A 27,195-nucleotide genomic window follows, 5' to 3' on the forward strand; every position below is an offset into this window, starting at 1 on the left:
ATTTTAGATCTGTGTATTGTAGAAACAGTCTGTTGAGTCTAGTTTAGAAAGCTAGTGGTAATGCACGTCTATTCTCTCCTCTTCTTTATTGCTTTTAGATTTATATGTAACAATATTTTTCAATAAAAGTTCCAAATTAATAATTGTATTATATGGAAGCTTTAGATGCGCTTTCCATTATGGTTAATATGTGACTGTGGAGCTAAAATATATGTTATAAACGCCAATCACTTGGTTTTTAAAATTTTAAAAGTTTAATAATAATAAAACAGTTATAAAAATAGTAATACAATTAGAGTAATGAAAATTTAGAGTTAGGACAATTACAAGACAATAAAAAGCAAAGAATTATGGACGTCCGGATGCTCTCGGGCACTTAAGCCCGATAAGCATGCCTTGTGAACAAAGGAATAACCTCTAAAAGCAGTAGCCTGTTGCATATTCATACATCTCATACATGATGCATAAATTCCTTGCAAATTAAGAACTTTTCTGGTTTTTGTCAACTTCTTCCCCTTAATCCTGGTGGTTCCATAAAGACGGAGAGAAGGTGGAAGAATGTTTGTCTTTTCCGATAAGGAGGCAGTAATTCTTTATGGGCCCCCATCATTGTCATCTCTGTGTGAAGAGTTTCTTCATTATCTCATCTCTTGCTTGAGTTAGTAAAAAAAAACCCCACATACATAGGTTCTATTTTAACTACAAAACTACATTTACTATACTATTAAAATGTTAATACTGCACTTCTAATCAATATAACATAATACATATAGCATTCAATTTAATATTTGCGAAAAGCCAATCATAAAATATGCATTTTTCACACTTAGTATTTTAGGCCTTTTAAATTAATTGGGCTAATGTCGCGCTCCTGCTCTCTGTTTGTTATTTGCCTTTTCCTCCAGCCGGCCTGCCTGGAGCAGACTTGGAAGCTGAGCTTGTTTTCATCTTTCTCCAGGTAACCAAAGGTCTTCAAGTAATTATTTACTGCTCAGGGGAAAGAAGATAACTGGTACTTGTGTGGATCTGAGAAATAGCATTTTTTCCTAGAAGATGGCAACTTAATGCTGAAAAATCTCAAGTGAAAAATACAGAAAAGCTGCATGAACTGACAACAGATTTTGCTCAAACTTCAGTTGAATAGGAATGCCTACAAGCTACTTTTTTATTCCAGGAAACAGTTCCTTATTCCTGGGAATAGTTTTTATAAAAGCAGAGTACCTCCTGTGATTATGATAACACAAAGGTTCCAGTACCCTACAGCCCAGGCAGAGTCAGGATGACTGAAGGAGAGGGCCCTGTTGTGTTGTCTAACAGTGGGAAATGGGGAAAAAGAAAAAGGGGGAGGAAAAGCAGCAGTGTGGGATCCGAATGAAAATTTGTCATCATTTAGCGCTCTGGTGCCACTAAAATGAACTTCCTACTGTATTTCAGGTAAATACTATTAGAGGATTGAATTAATGCAATCTACTTATATTCAGCATGTAAATTTACTGAAGGAGGGGGAGCTAATTACAGGAAATCAACAGGAAATATAAATGAAAGGAATAGTTCAAAACCACAAGAAAGAAATCAGTGTTGGTAACTATTATTTTTCCAAGCATAATTATTAGCAGCTGAACATGTAAATCTATGTTTTGCAATTGTGAAATTATATTGACAAATAAATACAGGAACTCTTCTCTAAAAATATTTATGGTAAGTTGTTCTGTAAACTTGTAGGCCAAGAACTAAATATCTCCTTTTTAAGGAAAAGAAAAGGTTTATATGGTTCATAATGGTCTCTACCTTAAATATAAATTAGCTATAATCTGTTGTTCTGAACATATTATTTCCTTTTAAGAAGAAACAATAAATCAGTTTATAGTTTTGTAGTAGCTGAATGCTCTAGTAGATGAGAAGCTTTCAAAGAGCATAATGAATTTTAGAGATCCATTTTTAGTATATCATAAAAAGAGTATATAATTTCTATGAGTAGAAATCCTCATGTAGGTGTGTGTAGATACTGGTAAATATAATAAGAACTCACACTGGTGGATGGTTTCTTACTGTTAACATTTGTTACTTGTAATAACAGCCAAAAACTTGGCTGGCTTGGATCTTTGCTTAAGAGGATTGAGCCCTACCAGGTGATGTTTACCTTCATATGCCGTATTTGTTTTCTCCATCTTTGGTTCCAGTTGGTACAATCAATTCATTATTTATTCAAAGAAGTAGTGGGAAAAGCAGGAAGGGTTGGTGTTTGAGATTATAAAAACAGGAGAGATACCACTCAATGACTATTCTTTGCATCATCACATGCATCTCCTGCATCTCTCTTGTCGGAGTGATGCAGTCATTCTGAGTGAACACCTGAGGGGAATACAGTCCTGTAGCTGTCTGAAGCAAGACACTTCCTATTTATCAATACTTTCTTTATGTATTTATGGAACAGATTAGAATCCTCAGCAGATGGTTTTGTCATGATTAGCAGTAAATGTGACACAACCTTTACTCATGCAGACATATTTTCAGCAATTGCAGTCATGGTTGCTGTACTCAACCAGCCTGGTGATCAAGGGTGTATATGCCCTACTCTGTTTCTTGTGGTGCACACTTTGCCTCCTTAAGTTTGTGGTTGTTGCTGATCAGCAGTTGCTTACCCAATTATCTGATGAACAGCTAATTTCTTTTGCTGTTCTTTGCCTTTCTTCCCTCCTGCCACAGGTAACATGAATCACCTTGTTGCTTTTTAGTTGCACAGTATCAAATTTGCGTGTGAGTGTCAACAGGAAAACAAGCAGAGAATTTCTGTTGTCTGCAGGGAGGCAGGAATGGACTGGGAATGGGGAATAATTCGATCTGGAGCCTGTTTCATTTAGCCACCAGAGGACTCTGGTTCTGAAACAGGTTAGCACAAAACAGTAGTTAAAACTGGAGTTAAAACTGCTTCCCGCCTGACCTTGTGACCACGCAGCATCTTTATATCCTACAAAAATGATGCATTTATCTTTTAATCTCATTATATAAACCACTGCTAGAATCTGCTTGTTTGCAATTTTTTAATCTGGCCATATTGCTATTTCTCATTCTTGTTGAAAGCAGTATCCTGGAAACACAGGTAAGAAAACAATCTGCTGAACGGCAGCTTCAGCTTCTTGCAGCACCCTTGATTTTTGTAAATAAGTATAAAAAAAAACTTTTATTAAACACCAGGGGGAAAAAAATCAGGAATCTGAGGGACTGTTTCTCTTTTAAGTCACACTAAATTTGTTTAAAGAGCTTCAGTATTTTCTCTATAAGGTGAAATTAGAATCACAGCAGACTTAACTTTGTGCTGAGCTGAATTCCTTCAAGCATCCAGATCTTAAAAGTTCGCACAATTTCTACAAACTTCTTAGGAAAATATCCTTTAAATAATATTTTTAAGCTATGATTTTTTTAGTCTTATTAAAGATGTATGTTAAACAATCAAATATGACAGTTTCATTTAATGAACCTTTAATGGCCTTGGGCCCATAATTACTATACAAAAAGCATATTTTCTACAGAAACAAACTGTTAGAAAAATCTTTTTACTATAGATGGAAACTAAAAGATCTGTATCTCCAGGAAAAATGTAAATGATGGCATTTGTTTTGAGCTATTTTAGGGTAATGTATAGTGAGTAACTAGCAGTCACAGGTTTGTCTTATCTGAATTCCTGCTTTAGAAATAAATTAGTATAAAAAGCATATGTGAATTTAAAAAGTTGTTGCTTGCCTGGAGCTTTTCATTCTGGAATCTGCCCTCAGCATCATTTCCTTGGCCCAAGGTAGCATAAATTGTTTGATCCTTAAGGATGTGGTGAGACTCACTTGTTTAGTAAGATTTAATGGAGGCTGTGCCAGTGTAATATTTGAAGACATGTTTGGATTTAGAATTTTACAGAAACCCCAAAAACTACTCTCATTTAGTAGATCTGTGGAGTTTAATTATATTTTTTACTTTAGCTAAAATGTTTTAGACACTGAGTGAATTTTTAAATTTTATGAGAAAGTAGGAAAAAGAGGGAGCTGTAGATAATCATAGTAAATGTAGTTACCAGAACATAGCAGGCAGAGGGCTGCAATTGGTAGCAAGTTGAAAAGATGACAGGCTCTAAGAAAACTGATATGAAATAATAAAAAAAAATATTAGAAGTGGTGCAATTTATATAAAGAAATGTAACAAGGCCTTTGAAACAGGCTTTGAATAAAGGTTATGAGATGTTCTCCTGCTAGTGGTTGTGAGGTAAGGCCTTTTTTGATTTGGTTTGGATTCAGTGCTGGAAGATAGGAGGAACAACAGGACTACCAGTCTAATGTTTGCACCAAGAAGTATTGTTTGACACTATTTGTTACCAGTTATATGGCTAAAAAAAGGGGCCCTGTCATACAGTTGCTTAAACTAACTGAGGTGACTAGCAAGGAGCATCCAGAATTAGTCCACCCCTCTGTTCATTTTAAGTAAATACAAGTTTTATGGTGAAACATTCACTTTCTTCCCTTACAAGTAAATAGATGGGCAAATACACAGCCCTGGGTAGTTTCATGTTTCCAAAGTCTTTCTGTGAATTAAACGTGAAACATTCTGTCCCAAGCACCTCCACCCACACCAAGGCTGGTCTGCCATGTGGTGCTGTTGATCACTGACCTTGGTAACAACATGGCTTTGGTTTGGCCTCTCTGATAGTTCTGTTTGGGATCCTGTGACTGTGCAAATTTGTAGTGACAGTGTCTTCAACTCTGAGGTATCAGTTGCAAATTTCTGAAAGATACCAGTCCTAATTGCAGAGCAAAGGATGTGAACAGTATGTGAGCTTTATTTGGCTTTTATATTCCTTTATCACTTAGTGAGCCTGTCAACACCCAGAAATCTTATCCCGTAGCTGCAAAAAGCAGCCCATCCCACCACAAAAATTCTGTCTGGGTCTAGTGCAGTCTTGTGCAACTTGCATGCAGGTAGATTTAGGCATAAAAGAAAAGGATCGTAGCATCTTGTAAGGTGCAACATGTAAAAATCATTTCAAGATGAAGGTTTTTTCTGCTGAACTCCATATAAGTGGCTGGCCTCATTTATTAGGATTTATTTCAAAACTTGAAGACGACCTAGAAATGTACCAGGACTGCAAAGGCAGGTTCTGTGTAGAACTAGAACTACAAAGGCAAGTTCTGTGTCGAACTATTACAGCTTGACATTCATCAGCCTGTTGTTCAATGACAAGACCGTAGCTGACAGTTGCAGGAAACACAGTTTATCACAATGATGTGAGTTTTCTGTACGGTCACACAATAGACAGTCCAAAACAATTCTTCTCCACCAATTCCCGCTGATAAATTCCCCTTACTTCACAGCCTGGCTTCCCTTCTGGCAGTAACAAGCTGCCCTTGCTACTGGAGGAGTGATCTGCCACCGGAGAATGCTTGATTGTGTCAAAATAATTTGCTAACCATCAGCTAGTTGAAGGAAAATTATAGGAAAAACAAAGCAAAAAAATCCTTCATAAACACAGTGTATACAGAAGACACAAATTGGAGGTTATCTGTTTATTCACTGAAAGTGCAAGACTTGGAGAGTGAGCAGCCATTTCCTTCCAGGAGACCACCCTCTTATCCAGCCACTAAACACCCAAGATGCAGCTCAGTCAAGGTAATTAGCAGTTCTCTAACTGGTTTCCTTCATGTAGCATCTAAAACACTTTAGATGACCTGAAGAAGAAAAAGAACAGTCTTCTTTATAATGTTACTGGAAAGTTGGTTGCAAGGAAGAGACCTTGTGGCTTCCTGCAGAGAATTGTTGGAACAAAGTGATTGGAGAATTATCCCAAAATGAAAGAGCTAAATCAATCCTGACAAACAGAGTTTTGCTGCATATGATGACACATTTTTACCATTGAAATACCCCCATTTTGTGTTCAGATATTTTCAAATCAAGTTTCTGGTGTTGAGAATAGATCCCTTAGAATCTCACTTCAAAGTTTTCTTTCATTTCAAATTGCACTGTCTACAATTATATGTTTAGATATGGTGCAAGGCACTCTGGAATAAAATCCCCACTTTCTATAAAGTTAATATTTGCTATCTTAGATACTCATAGTCACTATGGCTGTCTTTGTACCATTAAGTGAAACATTTTAGATTATGTTCTCTGGCTCTGAAGGCCATGGCGCAGCATGGCTTGCATCTCTCTTCCTCCTCCAGACAGGGTAGTCATTAATATCATCTTCTGTGACAGCCTCTGCCCTGCGTTGTCCCGCGCAAGTGCCAGTTCATACAAAACCATGTCAGGGAAGGTGCTCACAGTGCATGGCTTGAGCCATTCTCTGGATTTTGTTTAGTTTACTAGTACAGAAGTAGCCTAAATAGCTGAACTGGACTCTCTTACATCCTGGGAAGTAATTTGTTCAGTCATGTGTAGAAACTTCCACAATATACCATAGGCCTGCTCTGGTGAGGTGCAGGAAGTGCTGCTGTGGTTGTGCTGGAGGAGGTGCTTGGCTGTTGCGGTGCTGGCTTTCATAGGCTCTTGACTTTAAGGCATTTCCTAATGTAATTTGTGTTTTCTTTAAGAAAATAGCTTCACTGAATGTTCTTTTTTGAAACTAGACTTAGTAAAATTAGAATTGCTTCGACTTGTGTGAATGAATTTGTGGAAATCTTGGCAAAAGAAAAGATTTGCATCTTAAAGCATTGTGAACTCATTAAAATTCTTCTCATGGATAATTAAAGAAAAGTGAATTAAAAAGAAAGTTTAACAGTAAGCAGCTCACAGGCAGTGCGACATTTCAAGCATGTTAAAATCAGAAAGAAATAGCTTTTGTTGCAGTAGTCTCCTCCTCTTGAATTACGTGTTGTTTTTTCTAACAAATAACCAGTTACTGCTGGTTTCTTTGGTTCTCCAAGTAGCTCATTTATGCCTGATCCACACAGTTCTTCAGCATATTTGTGACCAGCTTTGCAGGATTTGTCAGCATGCCTAACAGTGGAGAGACTCTCACAAAACAATTGCAGACTGAAAGTGCAAGGAATGTTTCAGGAGGCTGTGAAAATGGGTAAAGTAGCTTGAGCATTTTATTTTAACAAACTCATATACCAATTTTTCCCAGCTCTTGCACTACTGTGCAGATCTACAAGAATTTTTCCTGGTATCTCTACTATCTAATGAAGAATAAGGTATATCTTTTGAGGCTAGAATAGGAGAAAACTGTTAATGAAGATTATAAATAGGTTTATTCTCCTATGCTAAATCCTACTTTGACTTTAAACCTAATAGCATCATTGAGTAGGGAATATGTTGCTTGTATCTTATTGGTATATAGGATACACCTGTAAAATGTTTATTTTATAGCACAGAGGCTATTTATCCTCTTCTCTTCTGGATTTGGGGGAGTAATCCTCAGGTAATAATTGATCTTTGTGACAGACTATCTTCTTCCTGTGAAAGGCAACAGAACTTAACCAGGTAACCCATCTCTTAGAGGTGGGAGTGGGGAAGTGAATTTTAGAAGAGTGTATTTTGATGTTTATGTTACCTTTTACATGTAAAATAATCCTGCTGGGTGCTGTCTCCTTTCTGTCCTAGGCAGCACAAAAAGAGCACGATGTTTCTTCTACCTGTTGATCTATCACTGGAATGGTATCTTCCAAGAGAGAAATCTCCCCATCGCTAGAGTTTTTGGAAGTACTTAAGATTAGAATAAGACATTTCATGGGAAATATTTTAGCTTCTGATTGTTAAAAGTTTGTCAGAATTGCTAAGTACTAATATCCATTTCCAGAGACGGAATTTAGTCTTCTGTTAAGTTAAATCTAACTTCACATTTGTTTAGGGAATAACTTGCATGTTATGTCTCTTGGAAGATTTGTTTGATCCTTTCAGGTAAAGGATTGGTTGGGATAATTTCTGCCATAATAGTTTCGTCTGCTCTGGGCTTTGTAATCCTGAATAAGAATCATGAGGAGCAATCCAAAGACTTAAGGTTTTCATAACAGGAAGAAGTTTAAGAAATCTTTGAAAACTTTTGAATGTATTGTTGTTGCCTCTGGAATCCCAATGTAGTTAGTAGTAGAATTGTCATTTTTTGGTTTAACCTGTCCAAGGATCATAAACCACTATTTGACTTGTGATCAGTATATGTACACTCCAACTCATGAAAGTTAGGATTTTGCTAAGTTAGTAATAATGCCTCTGTTTTAATCCATGCATGCTTCTATTTGTGACATACTTATTAAAAAAAATCTGAGTTTTCTTTGTTAAAGAAAAAAGTTAAAGGAGAATTTACAAGTACAGTGGTTTGCATCCACTGCAAACAGGAAGTTTAGGCTTCCTTAATTAGAAATATCTTTAGCATTTGGTTTTTTTCTGACTTTCTAATGAAAGAATATCAGACCCTAGAACTCAAAATACTTTTGATGCATTCAAAGTCTTTGGCATAAAACTTCTGTGGTTTGTTTTTGAAGATGCCAGTGCATGTTGCCATGTTAAATGTTGTTGTTTACCTGGCGTGGTTTGAAGTTAGGCAGCAAACTTCTGTCCCTTTTTTAGTATGCTGGAAGTAGGATTCCAAGTAGAAAGGACTAGACAAGGAAAATAAAATTGTATCAAATAGAAATAGGAAAGAATGATCTTTTATAAGGTTGAAACTGAATCAGTGTGACCTAAAAAATGAGGCAGAGATGAAATAATGAGTTCTGTGTGACTTAACGTTGCTGCATTCCCTGCAAGTAGCCACACAGAGACAGATACTGGGAGATTTCTGCTTCAGGTTTTTGCTGCGCAGGGAGAACAGAGCCAGAAAATCTGTACCAAGGTCAGGTCTGGGTTGCTCCCAACTGCTGAATAGAGCCCTTTTGGGGGGAGAATAAAAAAGGCTCGTTACATTGTTTATTTCTTCCTATTCAAGTTCTCAGCTATCCCTCAAACTGAGGGATAGCTCACCAAAATAAATGACCTGATTTTTGAGGATATTTGTTCTTAACAAGAATAAAATGCTTCAGTTCTGTTTTTTGCAAGTAAAGAAATAGGTTTTACTAGAAGGTGTGTGCCAACTGTGTTATATGGTAAAATAGATCTCAGCTGTTAACTTTGTCACTAGTACTTTATTCTTTATTCAGCATTTTTTTAGCTTTTAAATATATCTTTGTGAGAGAAGAAGTTGTGTGAGTAATTTGACAAAGACTGGTTTCTTGTGCACTCTGAAAATCAAAGCAATTGTTGAATCAGCTGAGCCTTTTTGCAAGAGTAGGAACATATCTGGGCTGATCTGTGGCCCTGTTTTTAAGTCTCATGAGGGCATGGAAACCAATTAACAGCTAAATCTAACCTGTTCTTCAAGGGCAAAGGGGAACTTTTAAATAGAATTAATAAGGAATGTATTATAATATTGCCCTCATTTGAATAGAGGAGTAATTAGTAAATAAGATGACCAGTCATAATAGACAGCAGTGTCCTGTGAAGGGCCATGGGGACCTCCTGTGACTCTCTACTCATTATAGGAAAATGTTACATTACAGAAAATGAGGGTTTAAAGAACTAATATGGTGTGTCATTACTGTGTTTTTTTTTTTTCCCTTATGTCATAAAAAATGAGAAAACATCTTCAGAACATCCTGGGTAACAGCTGGCAGCACCTCAGAGTCTGGAGATACAGTATTTTCTTGGCTGTTTCTCTTGTATTTTCTTGTGCCGGTCTCTTTAGCTGCTGAGCTGTCAAAGCTGTGGTGCTACGCTGATTTAAGTCAGAGTGACTTCATTGTCTTTGTCTAGAACTCTAGGTCATATCTGTGATTCTGAATTTATTGTCTTGTGCTCATTTCTACAATCTGTCCCCAGAGTTCTGTTTTAAAATACTGGATTTGGTATTTTGGTCTCTTGTAGGATACATGGGGATTTGGGAAAGGATTTCTCATGAATGGGATCCAGATGAAGATATTTAGTTTCAGAAGTCTCTAGGCAAAATGCCAAAATCATTACAGTTTTCAGAGGTTACCTATAGGTAATTTAAGCCATTGCTTTTTGCTGCCAGAAGAATTGGCAGACAAATACTTAATGATTCCCTCTTGAATTCAAATGCCCCAATGAGCTGTTGAAAATGTCTAACACCCAATGAAAAGTTTTTAAGAATGTGCAGATGTAGACCCAAAACACTCCCCAAAGCAACTCTAATGCAGAGTAAGGCTGGTGGAATGTATATAGCTGGGTTGGCCTGGAGAACATGCAGCAAAAGCTTGGAGGGGGGAATTCCTCTGTATTGGAACAGAGATCAATATTTAGGACACTTGTCACCAAGACTGAAACAGCACAAGAAGGACACTTGATTGGAAGAAGGATGTTTTATCATCCACTTTATAGTGGATTCCTTAAATAATCAAGCCACCAAGCTGCAGGAGTTTAGAGATGGAATTCACTAAGTTGTCCTCAAGAAAAGCAGGCAGTGAAAGATAAAATCAAAATTTATGAAGAAGTTCTGTCTTGGAAAAAGGCATATTTTCTACTTCAGCCTATTTTTTTGTGTTTATTAAATAGGATTAATATTTAATAGTTAGGAACACCAGTTCAACAAAGAAGTGTTTGAGAAAAAAATACTTATGCAAATGGGGATCTGCACACATTGTTCCCTAAGGTAAACACCTGTATTTTACAAAATATTTCTTTGGGCGAGGCAAGCAGAGAAAGGAGTTTAATTAAAAGGTGGGGACTTTATTGTAAGAAGTATGAAGTAACATGAGCACTGCCACATGAATGCAGTCTCTGGTGGTGGGTGAGCTTGTTGGTGATATGCTCGGAGGAGCAGCAAGGCAGAGGAAGGAGCTGCACTGGTTTGGATCATCACAGTGAGGGCAGAACAGCACTGAGCCTTCCTGGGAGCCACTGAAGCTGGAAGCAGTGCTGTCAGAGCCTCTCCAGGAGAAGCCAAATGGGATTGCTTTTTGGAAAAAATCATGTATGGGACAGAGAAATTGTATGCATTCCTCAGACACTGTACCTGAGCATTCCCTCCCTACTGGCTTTGTTCTCTGTTGCAGACGGTCTGCAGGATAATTTATTTTGAAAGGACAAAAGCAGAAAAATCATGCAATTGTGCAAGTTTTATAATGAAAGCTTTGGAAGTTAAGTGGACCTGAACTGCAGTAACATGGTTGACCACAGCCAGAGCTTTGCACCTGGAACATACTGTTCTTCTAAACACAGGCATCACATCACAACCTCATAATGAATGCAGCATCTTCAAGTCACCATGTCTCATCCATTAAACCAGAATAAAAATAATTAATTAATAAAAATATTTTACTGTATGGTGATCTCACATGTGGTACAACAGTACCCAGGAGCAGGGTGGGAGTGGAAAAGCTGTGTAATGAAGAAGCCTCTGCAACAGGAATACCAGGAAAGGGAGGAGGAGATGGTATCTTCATTATGAATCTGACAGCACAGGTCTGGAAGCTCAGAATATTGCTCTGAGTGAATGTGTGGTCTGAATTACCCACTGGTTTCCTGGCAAAAAAATGTTTGTTTGAGTCTTCTTTGTGAGCAGTTGTGAATGTGGTTTCCAAACGTAAAAGTACTTTGGCTTGCTATATGTGTGTAGAGGGTTATGAGTAAATATTCTGACATCTAAAAAAATACCTTGTCCTGAACAATGTATTAACAATTCATGCATGTAATTATTTGTTAAACTGCTTACTTTTGCAACGTTATAGAAAGCCTCTTTCTCTAGAAAGGTTGATCTTTTAAATTTTTGATAATCCCTGTAGAGAGCTGACTGGTAAAAACTTAACATGGACAAGATTACAGGAGTTGAACAACAGGAATAGGAATACCAAAAGAAGGAAATGTCTTTTTATTTGCTCCCATACGTAATCTGTTTAATGAATAGGTTCCCCTATTTAAGTCCCTTAAAACAACAACAACAAAAAAATTATGGAAATTAGTATCACAGTAAGTAGTGCCATTAATCACTAAGCATCATTATGGTAACAGAACAAACAGTTTTTCTAGTGTGCAGATAGCAAAAGAGCACTCATTTTGTAATGATAAAAGTGGAGAGATTTAGCCATGGCATTTAGTTGCTGTAGTTACAATAAGAAGTGATACTGTAATCATTGGTTGGTATCAAATGCACTCAGATAAAACCAGTAATTGCTATGAAAGCAAATCTGGATTGGATGCTTCTCCTCTGGTGACTCACACCCAGCAGGAAGGGCTGTCAGTTACATCAGTCATTATTTTACCTCACACATGCATTGCTTCCTGGGTTGCAAAGATAAATCTCACTAGAGCTGTTACAGTCATGGAAATACAGAGGGAAAGGAAGCTCTCCCTTTGTTAATCCCTTTATTAGTAGATAATGTTCAGATTCTTGCTTTTCAGCTGGTGTGTGAGAGCAGCTTCAGTGTGGAATAGCATCCAAGGAGCACAGGGCAGTGGTGGGAGCCGTGGGTGGGGTGGGCAGTGTTGGGCTTTGCCAGGATAAGCCAGCCAGCCTAAGCTGTGCTTTCGTCTCAGGTGAGAGCAGTGTGTTGAATTCAGGCAGCAGATGAGGTCATGTTTGCTAGAGTGGTATCTTGAAATTAAAGCCCAAATTACATCAGGAAATACTGTCATTCAAAAATCATCCATGCTAATGGAGTTACACAGAAATATGCTTTGGTTAGTTCTAGCTGGTCAGTGTTTTGGAACTTTATCTCACTTTGTCCTAATTGACTTGTTCAAGTGATCTCTACTGTTAAATTCTTGCTCTGTGTGATTTGTAGAGGTTTTTGCTTATTATCTCTGGAATTGTAAACTTGCAGAAATCAGATGCAGAAAGTCCACCTTTAAACTGGTAGTTGGATTTTGGAAGATGCTTGCCCTGCACTAGTAACGCTGAATAATTTAATGCAGAACCTCAGTCTTAATGAAAAATTTAAGAGCCAAAGTCCATATCTCTGAAGCATTTTGGTGTTCCTGGGCATCTTGGCACCATGCTGTGGTTCTGCAGTGCCTTTTCTCCTTGCTGCAATTTATGCTTAGTAAGTGCTTGAGAAAATATCTTTACAGGCAAGATTAGTGATGACTCCTTGTTTTCCTTCAGCTGCTTTTGTGACCTGTGCCCTGCTCCGAGGGGACCTGTGGGGAAGAGTGAGGCAGGAAAAGAACTGTGCTTGTCACTTCTGAGAGGTGAAGAGTTACATGGTCTGCTGCATTATTGTAAAGGGGGATACAGCTTGGTTAAGGCTTTTGTGACTAACAATAATAAATTGTAGGAATGTCCCACATATATGAGTATTTTTCAAGTGTGGTTGTTAATATGCAATGGGAAATAGTTGCCTGATGTAGTGTTTGGTCCTGCTGTTTGCTCCCTGTCACCACTGTGTAAAAACTGCTTTGAGGTTATTTATTTGAAAGCTGCGAAGGGCATTGTTTCAACTTTCTTTTTATACATTTTGAGTTAATTTATTACACTGTGGAGGGGAAGGACTTCCTGAGCTTCACTCAGGACTCTTCTGTTGTACCTATGGAGAAAGAATGAAGGGAATCCTAGCTTCTTCTTAGCCTCTAAAGGCTGCTGATTCCCACCATTTGTTCTATGAAATGAAATTATCTAAATTAAGAAGCTTTATGCTGCTATTCTTGTATAATCTGTAGTGCATTGCTATGTTCAGTAATTTCTAAATGCTTATTGTGTAGATATTTTGCACATGGAATTCTTAGCAGTCTGTCACCTTACAGATCTTTTGGGTTGGAGTTTGTATTTGTACTTTAAACTTGGTCTGTTTACTTTTAGGAGAAGTTAATTTCATTCATGTATTAATGATAATTTCTTGTGTTGGTGACATTTTTGAGAAACTTCATTATTATTATTATACTAATTTGCCTTATCTTCCTGGCCTGAAAAAAAAGCACTGACTTCAGAGCTTCAGCAGGTATCAGCAGTGACAATTTACAAGGTGTTGTTATACTAGCAGTGTCAGTATGATCAGGGTTAAGATTGGGATCTCATTCTCCTTGTGTATATATATATATATATATATATATATATATATATTCTCCTCTCTCCTCCACAAAGAGGCCATGAACTTGTATAGTTCATGGCCTCTTTGTGGAAGTTCAAAGTTAGTGTCTTCATCTGATATATTCCATGATGTTGTAACCAAAAGCGTGCAATAAAGAATGTCATTCTTAGGGCAAGGCACTTCTATTTCACTAGGTCATAGTGGAGTTTGCAAGAGTCAAAACGTATGTGATAGCTCTGAACTTTCTAATTCCACCTGCTTGTATTTCAAAGTGCTTGCAAGCTGTGTTTTTGTTTACCTTGTGATATCTATTTTGCATCTTTGTACGTTGGTCGGTCGTAGTAGGTCCTGCTAGTGCTCCTGGATAACATCTTAATAGTTCTGTTTGCTTTTAGAAGCTTTACAGATGCACAGACTGTCTGCAGGGAACTGCTGCCTCATCTGGAGGAGACCCAGGGTGAAGGCATAGAGCCGGCAGGTAAGCATGTAAAAGATGATCCTTGGAAGTTTGAACTCTTCTTAGATTTTTTTTTTTTAATGTAATTTTTATGTTGGTTCTTGCAAGTTTTGACTGACAATTTCTCAAGGCTCAATTAATGAAAGACAAAATTAAAACTGAAGGGAAGTCAGGGCAGCTGAAAATTTTTCAAGAGTTGTCCACAAATTTGCATGTGTTTCTGCCAGTGTTTCTCTATATTTGAGATGATGACTAGATAAAAATGAAAAATAGCTTGATCCTAATGGAGAATCATACAAATTGTTGTGTTACCTTTGGCATCACAGCCTACTCATCAGCTGTCACCTGGGGAGGATTTGGTGTGCAGTGTAATGACTGGAGGCTTTAAAGGAATATCTGTGCCTTTGTCAGTTCTGTGTGGCACCAGAGCATGTGCACACTGGTGTCATTTAATCCACCTGCAGTGCTGAATGGCTTGCCTGAATGTGCTACCATGTGGCTTAAAGGAGGTTTGCTAGCAGAACTTTCTGAGGTTCTTTGGAAGGTTTGCAGCCCTAAGAGAGTTCCCTGTTGCCTTGGAGAAGCTGCTACTGGTATCTGAATGTTCTCATTAAAACAAAATATTTGTTCTAGGAGAAAACTGAAGCAGTGAGCACATAGCTATCTGATCTATGTAGGAATCTTGCATGCAGACTTTACACATGTGTGTAAATATTTATCTGTATGGATATATAGTTACTTTTCAATGGGCAGGTCTTTGATACACAGTAGAGTTCTTCCCAAGAAGTGAACTGTTAGTTATTTGCTTTCAGTGAGCAGGAAATAAATGCGGATGAATAAAGGTGTTAACAAACTCCTTTTTTTAAATGTACAGGGTATCTTATTGTACTGTTTGAGCTACACGTTCTCTATGTAGATTGTCACTGAGACTGTGATTCTGCAGAGTGCTTGTGAAGGCTCTGACCTATTTCCCTAAGAATTTATCTGGGACAGTGGTTAATTCTGTCAGCTGCCCACCTGCTTCTCTCCCAGAGGCTGCTGCTGGCTGCCGTTTAGAGAAGTAAGCTGGGCTGTAAAGCAGTGCTCAGGCAGGAATGCACATGTCATTCAGCCACTCCTGAGCGGTGTCTCCTCAGGGGCGATCACAGCCTCTGCCATGAAGGTGAGGTGAACGGCTAAGGAGAAGAAGCCATTCCAGCTGTTCATTGTAATTTTCCTGCAAACACAGGTCATACCTTACCCATTTTAATTAAGCAGTTCCTTTATTGGTGTTTAGATATGTTTCTAGTTGATGAATCAGGAGCTTACAATTTGTTAGACTTTGTCTTCTACTTGACTTTGGGAATCTGTGGCACTACTTGTTATGCATTTAAATGGGAAGCAGTGTTTAACTTGGAACCATCATACTGCTATGCAGATGCTGAATGGTGAAGTGAGGGCTGAATTTCAAAAACTCCTCCCAAAAGATCTTTCATGAGAAGGAAGTTCAGTGACTGGTTGCAAGAAGTCTACATTGTATGTAAAGAGAAAAGGAGGAGATTCTCCTATCTTCTAGTTGTTCAGAACTAACTTCCTCACTTTATAATTGATACTTTCTGCAACCTCAGGAGTAAATTTATCTAATGAGGACCACAGGTTGTTCTGGAATTTTTTCCCCATTCCTTTCTACCAACGTATAGAAGCTCATTCCTGTGGAAGCAAGCCAGATTTGGGGTTTTCTAATGTGTATGTAAATCCAGAGTACCCTTACTGTTGGCAGCAGGCATTATATTGACTTAAAACCAGTGTGAAGTTAGAAGAGAACTCATCCATACTGGTTTTATACGAATGGAATCAACAAAATAATTTATGTCAGAAAAGAGCACTGGAGGGCAACTAGGACATTTTTCTGCTGTAGGAAGCCTTGTGGCTTTGTTCAGCTGAGTTTTGAAAACCTCCAGGGAAATTGTACAGCTTCTCAGTACCTCTTCTTAGGCTGAGTCACCTACATGGTGAAATTCTTGATCCAGCAAGAATTTTCCTTGCTGCAGCTCATGTCAATTGCCTCTTGTCCTTCTGCTGTGTGCCTCTGAGAAGAATCTGTTTTCCTTGTAGTACCTGCTTCAGTCTTTGACACACTGCAGATAGATTCATTTTTTATCTTCTCCAGACTGGAGAAACACAATTCCTGTAGGGATTCTTGCACATGGTGTGCTCCAGGCCCCTGACTGCCTGGGCTTGTGCCAGTTTGCTTGTCAGGATCTCTATCTTGCGCACTGTCTCAGGGGCAGCCTCAGGGGCACTGTTTAGGGGGAAATAATCCCTTTCCTTAGTCTGCTGGCTTAATCTTGCCAGTGCAGCCAGGGGTGCAGTTAGCCTTCATCTCCATTGGGGCACACAACTGACTGGCAGCCAACCTGTCCAGCAGAACCATGGGGGTTTTCCTGCTGAGCCAGCTGGCATCCAGCCCATGCTGTGCCATGGGGCTGTCCTCCCCAGAGTGCAAGGCTTGGCTTCACCCTTTTCGAGCTTTCAGGTCGTGTCAGCCCATTCTCCAGTGGATGCCTCCCTGCCTTTCGTCCTGTCAATCACTTCCTCAAGTTTGCTCACTGAAGCTGGCGAGGGTGCATTCTCTTGTCCAGGACAACAGTGCCATCATTGTACAGTGTCATTCTCACAAGTAAACCCTGAAGAATGTCACTTGGAATTAACTGCTAACAAGACTTAGAATTGCTAACCACTGTTCTTAAAGACTACTAATCCAGTCAATATTTTATTTACCTGTTCCTCCAGTTGCAGCTGGTTCAAACCTTCCAAGGATGCTGGGCTGTGTAGAAGTTGTCAAAGACCTTGTTAAAGGTAGAGTAAGCAATGTGCTGCTGCTCTCACTCTGTCAGAGCTAGTCAACTCATCTTGGAGGCAGGTGCGTTATATTTACCAGGGCCAAGTCAAGGGTGCCCATTCTGGCTGGTTTCAATCACCATTTTATAGCTCAAAATTATTTCTAGGAGGGTTTGTTCTATAGCATTTCCATGGACTGAGGTGAGGCTGATTGGCCCTTAGTTTTCTGCATCCTCTTTCTTCTGCTCTTTGAAGACAGGTGTGGCATTTACCTTTTTTCACGTGATGGGGATCTTACCAGATTGCCGTGCTTTCTCCAAGATTACAGAGAGCAGCCTTGGGATGGCTTTGACCTGGTTTCTCAGTGTCCACTCTGAAGGAACCCATCTGGTCCCATCAACTCTTTTGTATGTGTCCAGTTTGTGTAAGTGGTCCCTGCTTGGATGTTTTGCTGCTGTAGGTAAAACATCTCACCTTCCACTAGGCATGGAAGCTCAGGGAGCCTGACCTTGCCAGTAAATACCGAGGTGAAGAAGGCACTGAGAGCATCAGCCCTTTGCATGTCTTGTGTCAGTGAGTTGCCCACAATATCACTGGTTCTCCCTCTGGCTGCACTGTAGCTGTAAAAGCCCTTCTTGTGACTTTTCACATTACTCGCCAATTTCAATTCTGAGTTTTGACTTTCCATTCCTGCATGCCTGGGCAATGTTTCTGTAGTGATGTTTCCTCCTGATTACACCCTCCACACGCCTTCATTTTGGCGCACCGTAATCAGTTTTAGAAGCGTCAGTATTGTTATGAAGCTTGTTTTATACTTGTCCTGGTGCACCACTCCCTCCACGTCAGCTCGTGGAGGCATTCTTTGGAGGGCATCTTATTTCTCTGGCCCACACTCTAGGGGTTTACTGATGTGAAGAGCAGTATGTTCTACTGTAATTAGTAATTGTTCCCTTTTCCTGCAGTGCAAAAAGTAGACGTTTTTGTATGTTTTGGCTAATTTAAAAATATTTCCTCTATTTATTGTCTTTTCTGTTAGAGAGGGTAAAATGATTTGTTTATTGTGGAAAACTGGTAATACAGCAGAAAACCCTTCTTCTCCCCCAGCTGTGGCAAGGCAAGCCACAGGAGCTGGTTTGTGTGTTTTATTAGAAGAATCACTATGTGATTATGCTGGCTGAGACTTTCAGGTTCACTTGAAATTCCGAAGTTCTGTACCTTTGTTTAATCTGTTTATTGGCACAAGGAGAAGTTTGACACAGATACCAAGCTCGCAGACTCTAAACAGTGTGTATTCAGCTCCAGCTCTTACTAAAATGAAGTTAATCTTTCAGGGTCACAGACATCTTGAAGAAAAGTGAAAAATAGTGGGTGAGAGGAGGAATGGTGTATTTCTGTTGTCAGCAGAATGTGATGGCATCATAGCTGTGGAATCTTGGATGATGACTGACAGGAATGCCTCCAGCAGAGAGCTGAATTCCTTCTCTCGTCATTAGGGCAGAGTGATGTTTTGCAGCATCTGGCATATAATCAAGACACTGTTTTGTGAGTTAATTCTGATTCATTTTCAAGCAGAAGTTAAATTACTGGTTTACTTCTTGCTTTGCAGGGCATATCTATGGAATATCACTTGGAGTTGCTCAGCTCATGCAGCAGGGCCATTCCACAATCAGCCTGTCTATTTATCTGTCTGAAAGATGACCTTGGGTCTTTTGCATTTTATATGACTCTCAGAGCTGTTCTTCCATAAACATCTGAATTCATTTGCATTCTCAAATCCTTTCTGTCAGTCGCCAGAATACTTGCAGGTCAGGTAGTGAACAGAGAGAAGGTTTCACTAATGATACTAGCTTTAAGTTGTAGGATTCGTATATTTCTCTTGATTTCTCTTGATCCTTCATGTATCTCAGAGGTCCAGCAGTTTCAGCCAGACTGATTATACATGGAAAAAAAAAATGTTATTTGTTGGTCTGTTTAAAGTAATTTTTCACATCTGGGCTTGTACCATGTCAGAACTTACCATTTTACACGATGGAAGGAATAAACTGGCTGTTTTTAAAATTACAAAATGTGTAATGTGTTCTATGTTGTGTATAATTTCAAACTTGGTAGAAAATACCTGAATGACAAATGTACTTTTATAACACAGTATTCACATATAAATGGTTCATAAATTTAGGATTGTATTGTAAAAGATCAGTTGAAAACTACAAGTGTGTCTTTTAAGGGGTTCTTAACTACTTTTTTCCCCACGTTAAGTTTCTTGTTGAAAATTTACACTTTAGTTCCCATCTTGGTGGGGAAACTACGCATCTAAAATCCTAGGTATTTAGATCAGCTTTTCCTAGAACAGTTCCCAAGGCAGTCTGCATTACAGTGATCCTTTTATAACTTATGAATGAGACTACCCCGAGCCGTCTCTTCCTTCAGCAGGGAAGGCAGTGATATCTGGAAAGTGAAGTCTGATCATGGAGTTTTTGGCCTTGGAGGAGAATGACATAGGGGAAAAAATGTCCTTCCAGAGCCTCAAACAGTGACAGTCCAGATTTTATTACCTGAATAAAATCTCTGCTCTTCTTGTTTTATCTGACAATATAGTCTTCTTTAAGCAGAAGTCTTTTTGCAACATCTCTGGCCTTCAGAATTCATATGAAGGACGTGAGCCAAGGTCACATAGTAGTGGATGAAAAAGCATTTTGAGTATGAAGTATAATGCAAGTAGCAGGAGTTAGTGGAAGAAAGAGGAAAGGAACAACTACTCTTTGGTTGCATACAGAAGATTTTCAGTGGCATCAAGTGCTTTGAGCTGGAGTGCTGGGTTTTTCCTTGTACTCTGTGAAGCTACAGTTGTATAATGTACCAATGCTGAGTGTATATTGAGGGGTTTTATTCTGATCTCCACTTTGGTTTCAGGAGGTACTGAGCTGATTTCCAGCCTGGACATTGCAGTTTAACTTTCAGGGGCTCCTGAGGTAGAACACCTGTTATGCTTCTCCCAGCATTTATAATTGTTGCATTTAGTATTTAGCCAGGCATTCCTTCCCAGGCACTTTCTACAAAGAATGAGCACTCTGCTCAAAATCCCTCTGCAAACTGACAGAAGAATATATTGTTCATGTTCCGTTGTTTTTACGAACTCCGAGCACAGACTAACTAGATTTTTAGAATTATTTGGCTTATTGAGATTTCAGAACTGTTTTAAGTTCTACCTGCAAATGCATGCAAAAGCAGACACTGAATGGGCATTCAGGTTTATATTTGTTTGTGCTGTATCTTGAGTATTATTATTAAGGTGATGCACAGAGTCTCTGAAAGTGATTCTGTTCCTTGTCTTTGAAATTAATCAGAGATCCCTTTTTAACAGCAGAAAAACCTGCATAAGGAAAACAAAAGGACACCCAGTTTGCAAGTACATTTTTGGTTTCTAGGTATAGATATTTTAGGGATTTGATTGATTTTCATTATTCTCTGGGAGCAGTGCTGTTATCTGCTGTACATCTGGAGTGAAAAGACACTATTAATGCAACTTCTATAATGTTACTGTAGGAATTTTGCTAATATTTTCTGTTTCCTTCAAGAGAGGTACTCTTTATTCAGGAACGTTTTTAATATATGGACCAGAATGTTGTATTTAAGCTCTGTATGGTATGATTTTGTTTTGAACAGAGCGGTCACCTACCTGTGTCCAAGCACACCTGCAATCCCTGCTACCTTTGTTCTGGAAGCCAGCCAGAACATCTATATATATAATTTCTCATCTGGGCTTTGGTGTGTCACTGCATACAATAAACATTTGGATTAACAATAGCTTCTGTCTCTGGCAGGTCTTACCTCTCATCCTTTTCACCCCTGCATTGGGGTTAAGTGCAGAAACAGCTGCTTTGCCTTCTCAACTCATAAAGTATTTATTGGGTGCTACTGCTTGCACTTTGATAAAGTGTCTATTACCTGAACTCCTTCACAGCTATTTGTTTCTAAACTATCTGGATTTATGATGCCCTTTCTCCACTGACCTAAGCATTGCTCCGCACCTATGTTTTGAAAATCATTATGTGCCATTTACACATGAGAAAAAGAGGGCATGGAGATAAAGCAGCTTTATTTGTACTTATTATTGTCATTAGCACCTTCTGCCAGCCAGGAGCAGGAATGGAATGAAATGTTTGTGAGCTTACAGTAGTTTGCTGTGCCTCTGGCTCTTGGTGCAGGCTGCAAGTGTGTACTAAAGCACTGGTGTGGATCCAGCTATGGCTAATGTGTTCCTGTATTGCCACAAGTGCTAAGAGAAGCAGTTCCCAGACCTCTGAAGCAACTAGAATAGCATTGGAGAGGGGTGTGATGCATGTTGTACTTTTGAGCACTCCAAAAACTGCTCTTTTTCAGCCACTGAGGTAGCAGGAAACAGCAGAGATACTAACTGAGCTTGCTTTACAGGTTTTGCCTTCCATAGGTGTAGTAAAATATAATTATGCTTATTAACTTGTATTAGGAATTACAAAAAGTACTGTTTTCTGTTACTCTTAATTCTGACAAATGCAAGCACTTTGGTCTGAATTTTTTTCACCAGCTCACTGTAGAATATATCCATTTTTTATGCCTATGCTAAAAATATTGCTTCATTTATGAAAGTACATCTAAGGAAAAAAATCTTAAAAATGTTCTTGTACTGTTCCGTTCATAAGTATGGGAACTGTTTGATGGAGGAGTCATGGGAGGGTTTGTGCTTTCCTTGTGAGAATTCACCTGAATTTTGCCACCTTATAACCCCTAGATCCTCTAAGGAGCGTATTCATATCAGCCTCTTGTAGGGGTTGCAAGAGCCAAGGACAGTCTGAGGCAGACATTTCTTGTGAGTGCCAGGGACTGTCCCAGTACTTGGCACCAGTGGTGAGAGCCAAGTGACATTTCTTGGTGCTCTGCATCTTTGTCCTGTTAAAGAAGGCGACAAAAAATACAGGGAGAAAAAAGTGGATGGTATAAATACAGGGTGAGGAAGACAAGAACAGAAGATGAAAAATGGAACCATGGAACCAGGGCAAGGCAGGAGTGAGTGGAATGGACACATTAGAACATGGGGCAGATGGCCAAGGGAAAAAATGTGGGACGTAGTGAGGAACGGGGACAGGATGAGGGAGAATAGCTGGAGGGGCAGGAGGAAGGGAAGAAAGAGTTATAACACGAAAAAGGAGCTTGGATACTGAACAGGGGTGGAGGTTTCATGTCTTTTGGATCTCTTTAGCCTTCTGATTCACCAGCTATTCCATTGGCACAAGGGGGAGTGCAGAGCTGAGCACAGGCAAACAGATTCTTCTGGAACTGGGGGGGGGGGTGCCTGCAACACACACATCATCAGCATAATTCTGTATGGCACTTTCATTCAAGATGCAGAACAAAGTACAAGAAATAAAGACTTACCTTTCTACATGGTATATTTGATAATAAGAAAATTGGAAAGCCCTTCTCTCAAGAGCTGGGAAGTGCCAGAGTTGTGCTTAGTCCTGTGGTCTTTATTCAATCCTCTTGTCTTCTGGTACACAGTCACAAGGTATTTTTCGATTGCAGATTACCTTGACAATGGTGCTTTACCTTCCAGAGTCTCTGTGGACTTCTTTTGCTGATGGCAGAGTCAGACTGAGAATTGATAACTCATGCCCACAGAGTCCCATAACAGTTCATCAGATGTTCAAGGAGAGCCTGGAGAAATATGGATCCCTTAATGCTTTGGCCAGCAAAAAGAAGGGAAAATGGGAGAAAATAACTTTTTCAGAATATTATTGCCTCTCTAGGAAAGCAGCCAAGAGCTTCTTGAAGGTAGGTACAGGAAACAAAACCAATGCCTTTAGTCCTTTTGTGTCCTTTAAAAACCTAAAAAACAAATTAATAAAAAAACCCCAACCCCAAACCCCACAATATATGAGTTTTTTTACATTACTTGAAGATCAGTAGTCGTATTATTTATTGAAATGATAATGATGAAAATGACTTTTGGTCAGAGATAACACTGCTGTCAGGGAGCCTTGACTGCAAGTGAGGAGCTGCTGTGTTGCACTGTGTCTCTGGGACATGGGTGCAGAGTTCAGAAGAGCTCAGCGGCCTTAAGATCAAAAAAGAAAAATAGGGGGGAACTACTATCATTAATTTGGTGAGATAAAGACAACCTATAAAACATTCTAAATATAGGGTAATATTAGTACTCATTATGCTCTTGTTCATATTGAAATATTCTGGGTCTTGGGCCCTTCTGGACAGCAGAGTTCAAAGAGAAGGTAGTGGAAAATTCACATCCTGTTAAGTGCTGATAAAACACCAGGTTTGCTGTGGATACCAAAACATGCCTTCACATGCCTTGTCAGTACTGTAGTAATAAATCAAAAGTTTTCGTGGTTTATATTTGTGTGTATGTTTCTCTCCAGTGGGCCTATATTATATAATCTTATGTATATTATTTTTAAGCTTGGTCTTGAACGATTCCATAGTGTAGCAATCCTTGGATTTAATTCTCCAGAATGGTTCATCTCAGCTGTTGGAGCTATTTTTGCTGGGTAAGATTTTTTTTGGGGGTGGGGGGTAATTTTTGAGGGGGATTTGGGAATTTCTATTTTGCTGGGTCTGGGAATGTATCAGGTCAGTATTTTATGACATATCTTGGAGGTTGTGTTGCTACTGATCGGCACTTTCAGCAACCTGCTAGTGTCTTATATCCCAAATAGTTCAGACACTCATAAATGCATCCTGTTTGCCGTGGGCTTAAGCATGACAGTCACACAGAAGCTCTTGTACAAGATCTTATCAATGGAAGATGTGGGAAATAGATGAGAATCACAGTTTTATATTAATGATCATACAATATGAATGATATCTACAGTAAGATGTATTCCTGCAGATGAAGTATCATATGGATATTAACTACCCCGATTTCTTCTGTCCTGATACCTGTTAATTTGGATTTTACTTCTTAAGCTGCTCTGTACCAATGAAATCCAAATTGGTATCTGTGCACAGCTTAAATAAAAAAAGGACATAAGTGAGGATTTTTTTACCACTTCCTGAGCTAACTCCTCTGTAACCTTAAGTGAGTTAAAACACTGAGTCCTAGCATCTTATACTGAATAATTTAGTTTTTGCAATGTGCATAAATCAGAGATTCATGTATATCTGAATATGTGAAACAAACATTAGAGCTGTCCTGCTGTTTGCTTCCACATCTTCATACCCTTCAGGTTTCATCTGATCTTTGATTATTATTCTCTATTGATACTACATGCATGTATATGTGTGTGTATGCATAGAAATGTATGTTCTTATATATATAAATTTTTTTGATGCAGAGGAATTGTCACAGGAATATATACAACCAATTCTCCAGAGGCCTGTCACTACATTGCCCATGACAGCAAGACTGATATCATGGTTGTGGAAAATCAGAAACAGCTGGACAAGATAATGCAGGTACAAGGCGGCTGAATGATTACTGAAAAGCCACAATTTTTCATTTCTCAGTGCTGTGTTGGTCCCAGCTACCATGTACACTCCCTGTATCATGAAGCCTTTCTTTATGAAGTGTGTGTTGTTACTCTGAAATCTGGTATCTGGTGTCAGAGCTCGTGGGTGGCTCTGACCCTCTGCAGTGTCTGCGGCTCCAGCAGAGAACTCACTGGATGGTTCACTGAAGGCTTACCTGAAAAAACCCACATTTTGATGCCATGTTTTTACTGTCACCACCTGATTCTGTCTGGAAAAGCACAGTTCACTTGAATGGAAGAGATTATGCTGATGCAAGTTTGTAAAGGTCTGCCATTTAAATATTAAGGATGTCAGTGTTCAGAATTTTCTCTTTCCAAGGTATAATTTCCTGCTTATAATATCAGCCATTAAGGCTCTTGAGTTTACTCCACTTTGGTAGCATCATGGTTAACATGAGACAGAGCTTAGTGAGAAAGCAGGAGCCTTCTAAAGTGAACAGTCTCAGTTTTGACAGAACTCTTGGGCAGCTGGGCCTGCCTTTCAGCAGCAGTGCCAGATGGAAAGACCAATCTGATGGCAAGGTGACTTGGGAGAGGAGCACAGGCAGCTCTTGGGAAGGGCTTGTGTGTCTGTCATATGTTGAGGGAGGCCTGTGGACTCATCAAACGTGCACCAAATGGCACCGTTTGCTGAAGCGGGAGGGCCCTCCATGATGGAGCTTTCTGCCAAGACCACATACCTGCAAGAGACAAAATATGCAGGTTCTTTTTTTTTGTCAAATGTATTTAATATAAGTTGTTGATGAATTACTTTATATTTTGTAGTTGTGTTTTATATGCAATATGGAGGAAGAGAGATTCTATAAAAACACACAGTCAGATAAGCCTTCTTGCGGGGTCATTGACACAATACCAGGCTATGCTGTTGTGAACAGGAGAGAAGAATCTAAATGGAACAACTCGAGGAGCTTGGTTCATACACATTATGTAGAAAAAGAGAGCTCTGGCCAGCACTGCTTTATCCAGCAGAGGGTTTTTTTGAAACTTTTTTTTTGGAACCCAAGACAGAAATAATAACATCTCAATTGCTATCCTTCTAATAATATGTACATACTGGGTACCATCAAGCCACTGCTTTTGTATTGGCAAAATCAGTTCAAAATGTGATGAATTGAAAGGCATCCGTGAGGCATGGGTTCTCACAGAATTCGGTGAAATCAATGCTTCCTGTAGGCCATGCAAAGCAACAGAGAGCTGCTGAAAGCAGCAGCCACTGCTATCTCTGTAAGCCTGCAGCTTTATGTTTTTATTTATCCTTAAAATGTGCATACAGCTTCCTTTGATTTTTTCCTTAAGGAAGTTGAACTTTTTTTAGCACTTGAATTGTTACGGTTTTTGCTGAGGGACTTTATTGGTAATCACAGGCCTGGGTCAGCTTCTAGCTTGACCTGCACTGTTCCTTTATGTGCCTTTTTGTGCATTATGAGAAAGGATGCTGAGGAGCCATTTCTGGTGTATTTTTCATTTTTTAAACCTTTTGACTGAAACTAGATTTCCTGGAGCAGACTGTGTAGTCTGTGTAGACTATGTAGTTCCCTCCTCCTCCCCCCCACCTGTAGTTCAGCTGGTTGGTGATGAGTTTAGGGGAGAATATTTGGAAGTGAAAGCAAATGGGAGGTTTTTGTGCCTGTCAACCCATTACAGTTTTGGCAGCATTAGAGTGGATAAAAGCCCACACAAGATATGAATAATAAATAACTTTGTTTTGAAAAATGCAACAGATCTGGAATCGGTTGCCCCACTTGAAGGCTGTGGTGCTCTATAAGGACTCCATTGCAGAGAGACGTCCAAATTTGTACACGGTGAGTGAATGCTAGAACAGAGGCATAACCAAATGATGCATGGGGTTATATGCATGCATTACCAGTTAATACGTGGACTATTATTTATTTGATCAATTTCTACTGTGATTATCTGCCATTTAGAAGGCATTGCTGTGTTCCAGCAAACACATTCAAAAGCTTTTTCATCTCTTTCTCTTCAATTTACCTTTGATACTTCATATTTAAGAAAAGAGCTACCTTGCTTTACTGTCTGTCTCATGTCTTCCTAATTTTTAACTTGACTGGGTTATTAAAACACCTGTAGGTTTTAGGTGGGAATGTGTACTCTCAAATGGTTTAAAAAAAAGTTGCTCCTAGTGCCTGTGAATTCGGTAATTTTTTTAAAAATCCAGTATTTTAACTGCACTACAGATCAGAGTTTAGACTGAAAAGCCTCAGCTGTTGAAAAAATACATCAAAGAGAAATATAATGTATTCAGTATATAAAAATATAATGAACAGTGAACAGCATAGAAATATTTAAAAATACTTGAAATTTTGATAAGAAAAAAGTCTTTTGAGCCTTTTTTTAATGTCTTGCATATAACTTAATAATAAACTGTTATTGTTCCAATACTATA

The 27,195-nt window shown here is 38.9% G+C and overlaps 1 protein-coding gene across 5 annotated transcripts in view; it reads left to right on the forward strand.

Annotated features, from left to right (window-relative positions):
- Positions 1–1,396: 1,396 nt before the first annotated feature.
- Positions 1,397–27,195, forward strand: part of ACSBG1 (acyl-CoA synthetase bubblegum family member 1) — a 42,127-nt gene continuing 16,328 nt past the window's right edge. The window contains exons 1-6 of one of the 5 annotated variants that reach the window (XM_068204453.1): positions 1,397–1,434; positions 14,390–14,472; positions 22,862–23,079; positions 23,722–23,810; positions 24,597–24,717; positions 26,513–26,593. In XM_068204453.1, the coding sequence (XP_068060554.1) occupies positions 1,412–1,434; positions 14,390–14,472; positions 22,862–23,079; positions 23,722–23,810; positions 24,597–24,717; positions 26,513–26,593 (615 nt within the window). In that variant the 5' untranslated portion in view covers positions 1,397–1,411. Of the gene's footprint in view, positions 1,435–6,857; positions 7,052–14,389; positions 14,473–18,641; positions 18,814–22,861; positions 23,080–23,721; positions 23,811–24,596; positions 24,718–26,512; positions 26,594–27,195 lie in introns of those variants that run through there. The other 4 variants (XM_068204454.1, XM_068204451.1, XM_068204452.1 and 1 more) reach the window with 4 other exon arrangements.

The sequence above is a fragment of the Anomalospiza imberbis genome, chromosome 13, assembly GCF_031753505.1.
Source record: "Anomalospiza imberbis isolate Cuckoo-Finch-1a 21T00152 chromosome 13, ASM3175350v1, whole genome shotgun sequence".
Classification (NCBI taxonomy): Eukaryota; Metazoa; Chordata; class Aves; order Passeriformes; family Viduidae; genus Anomalospiza; species Anomalospiza imberbis.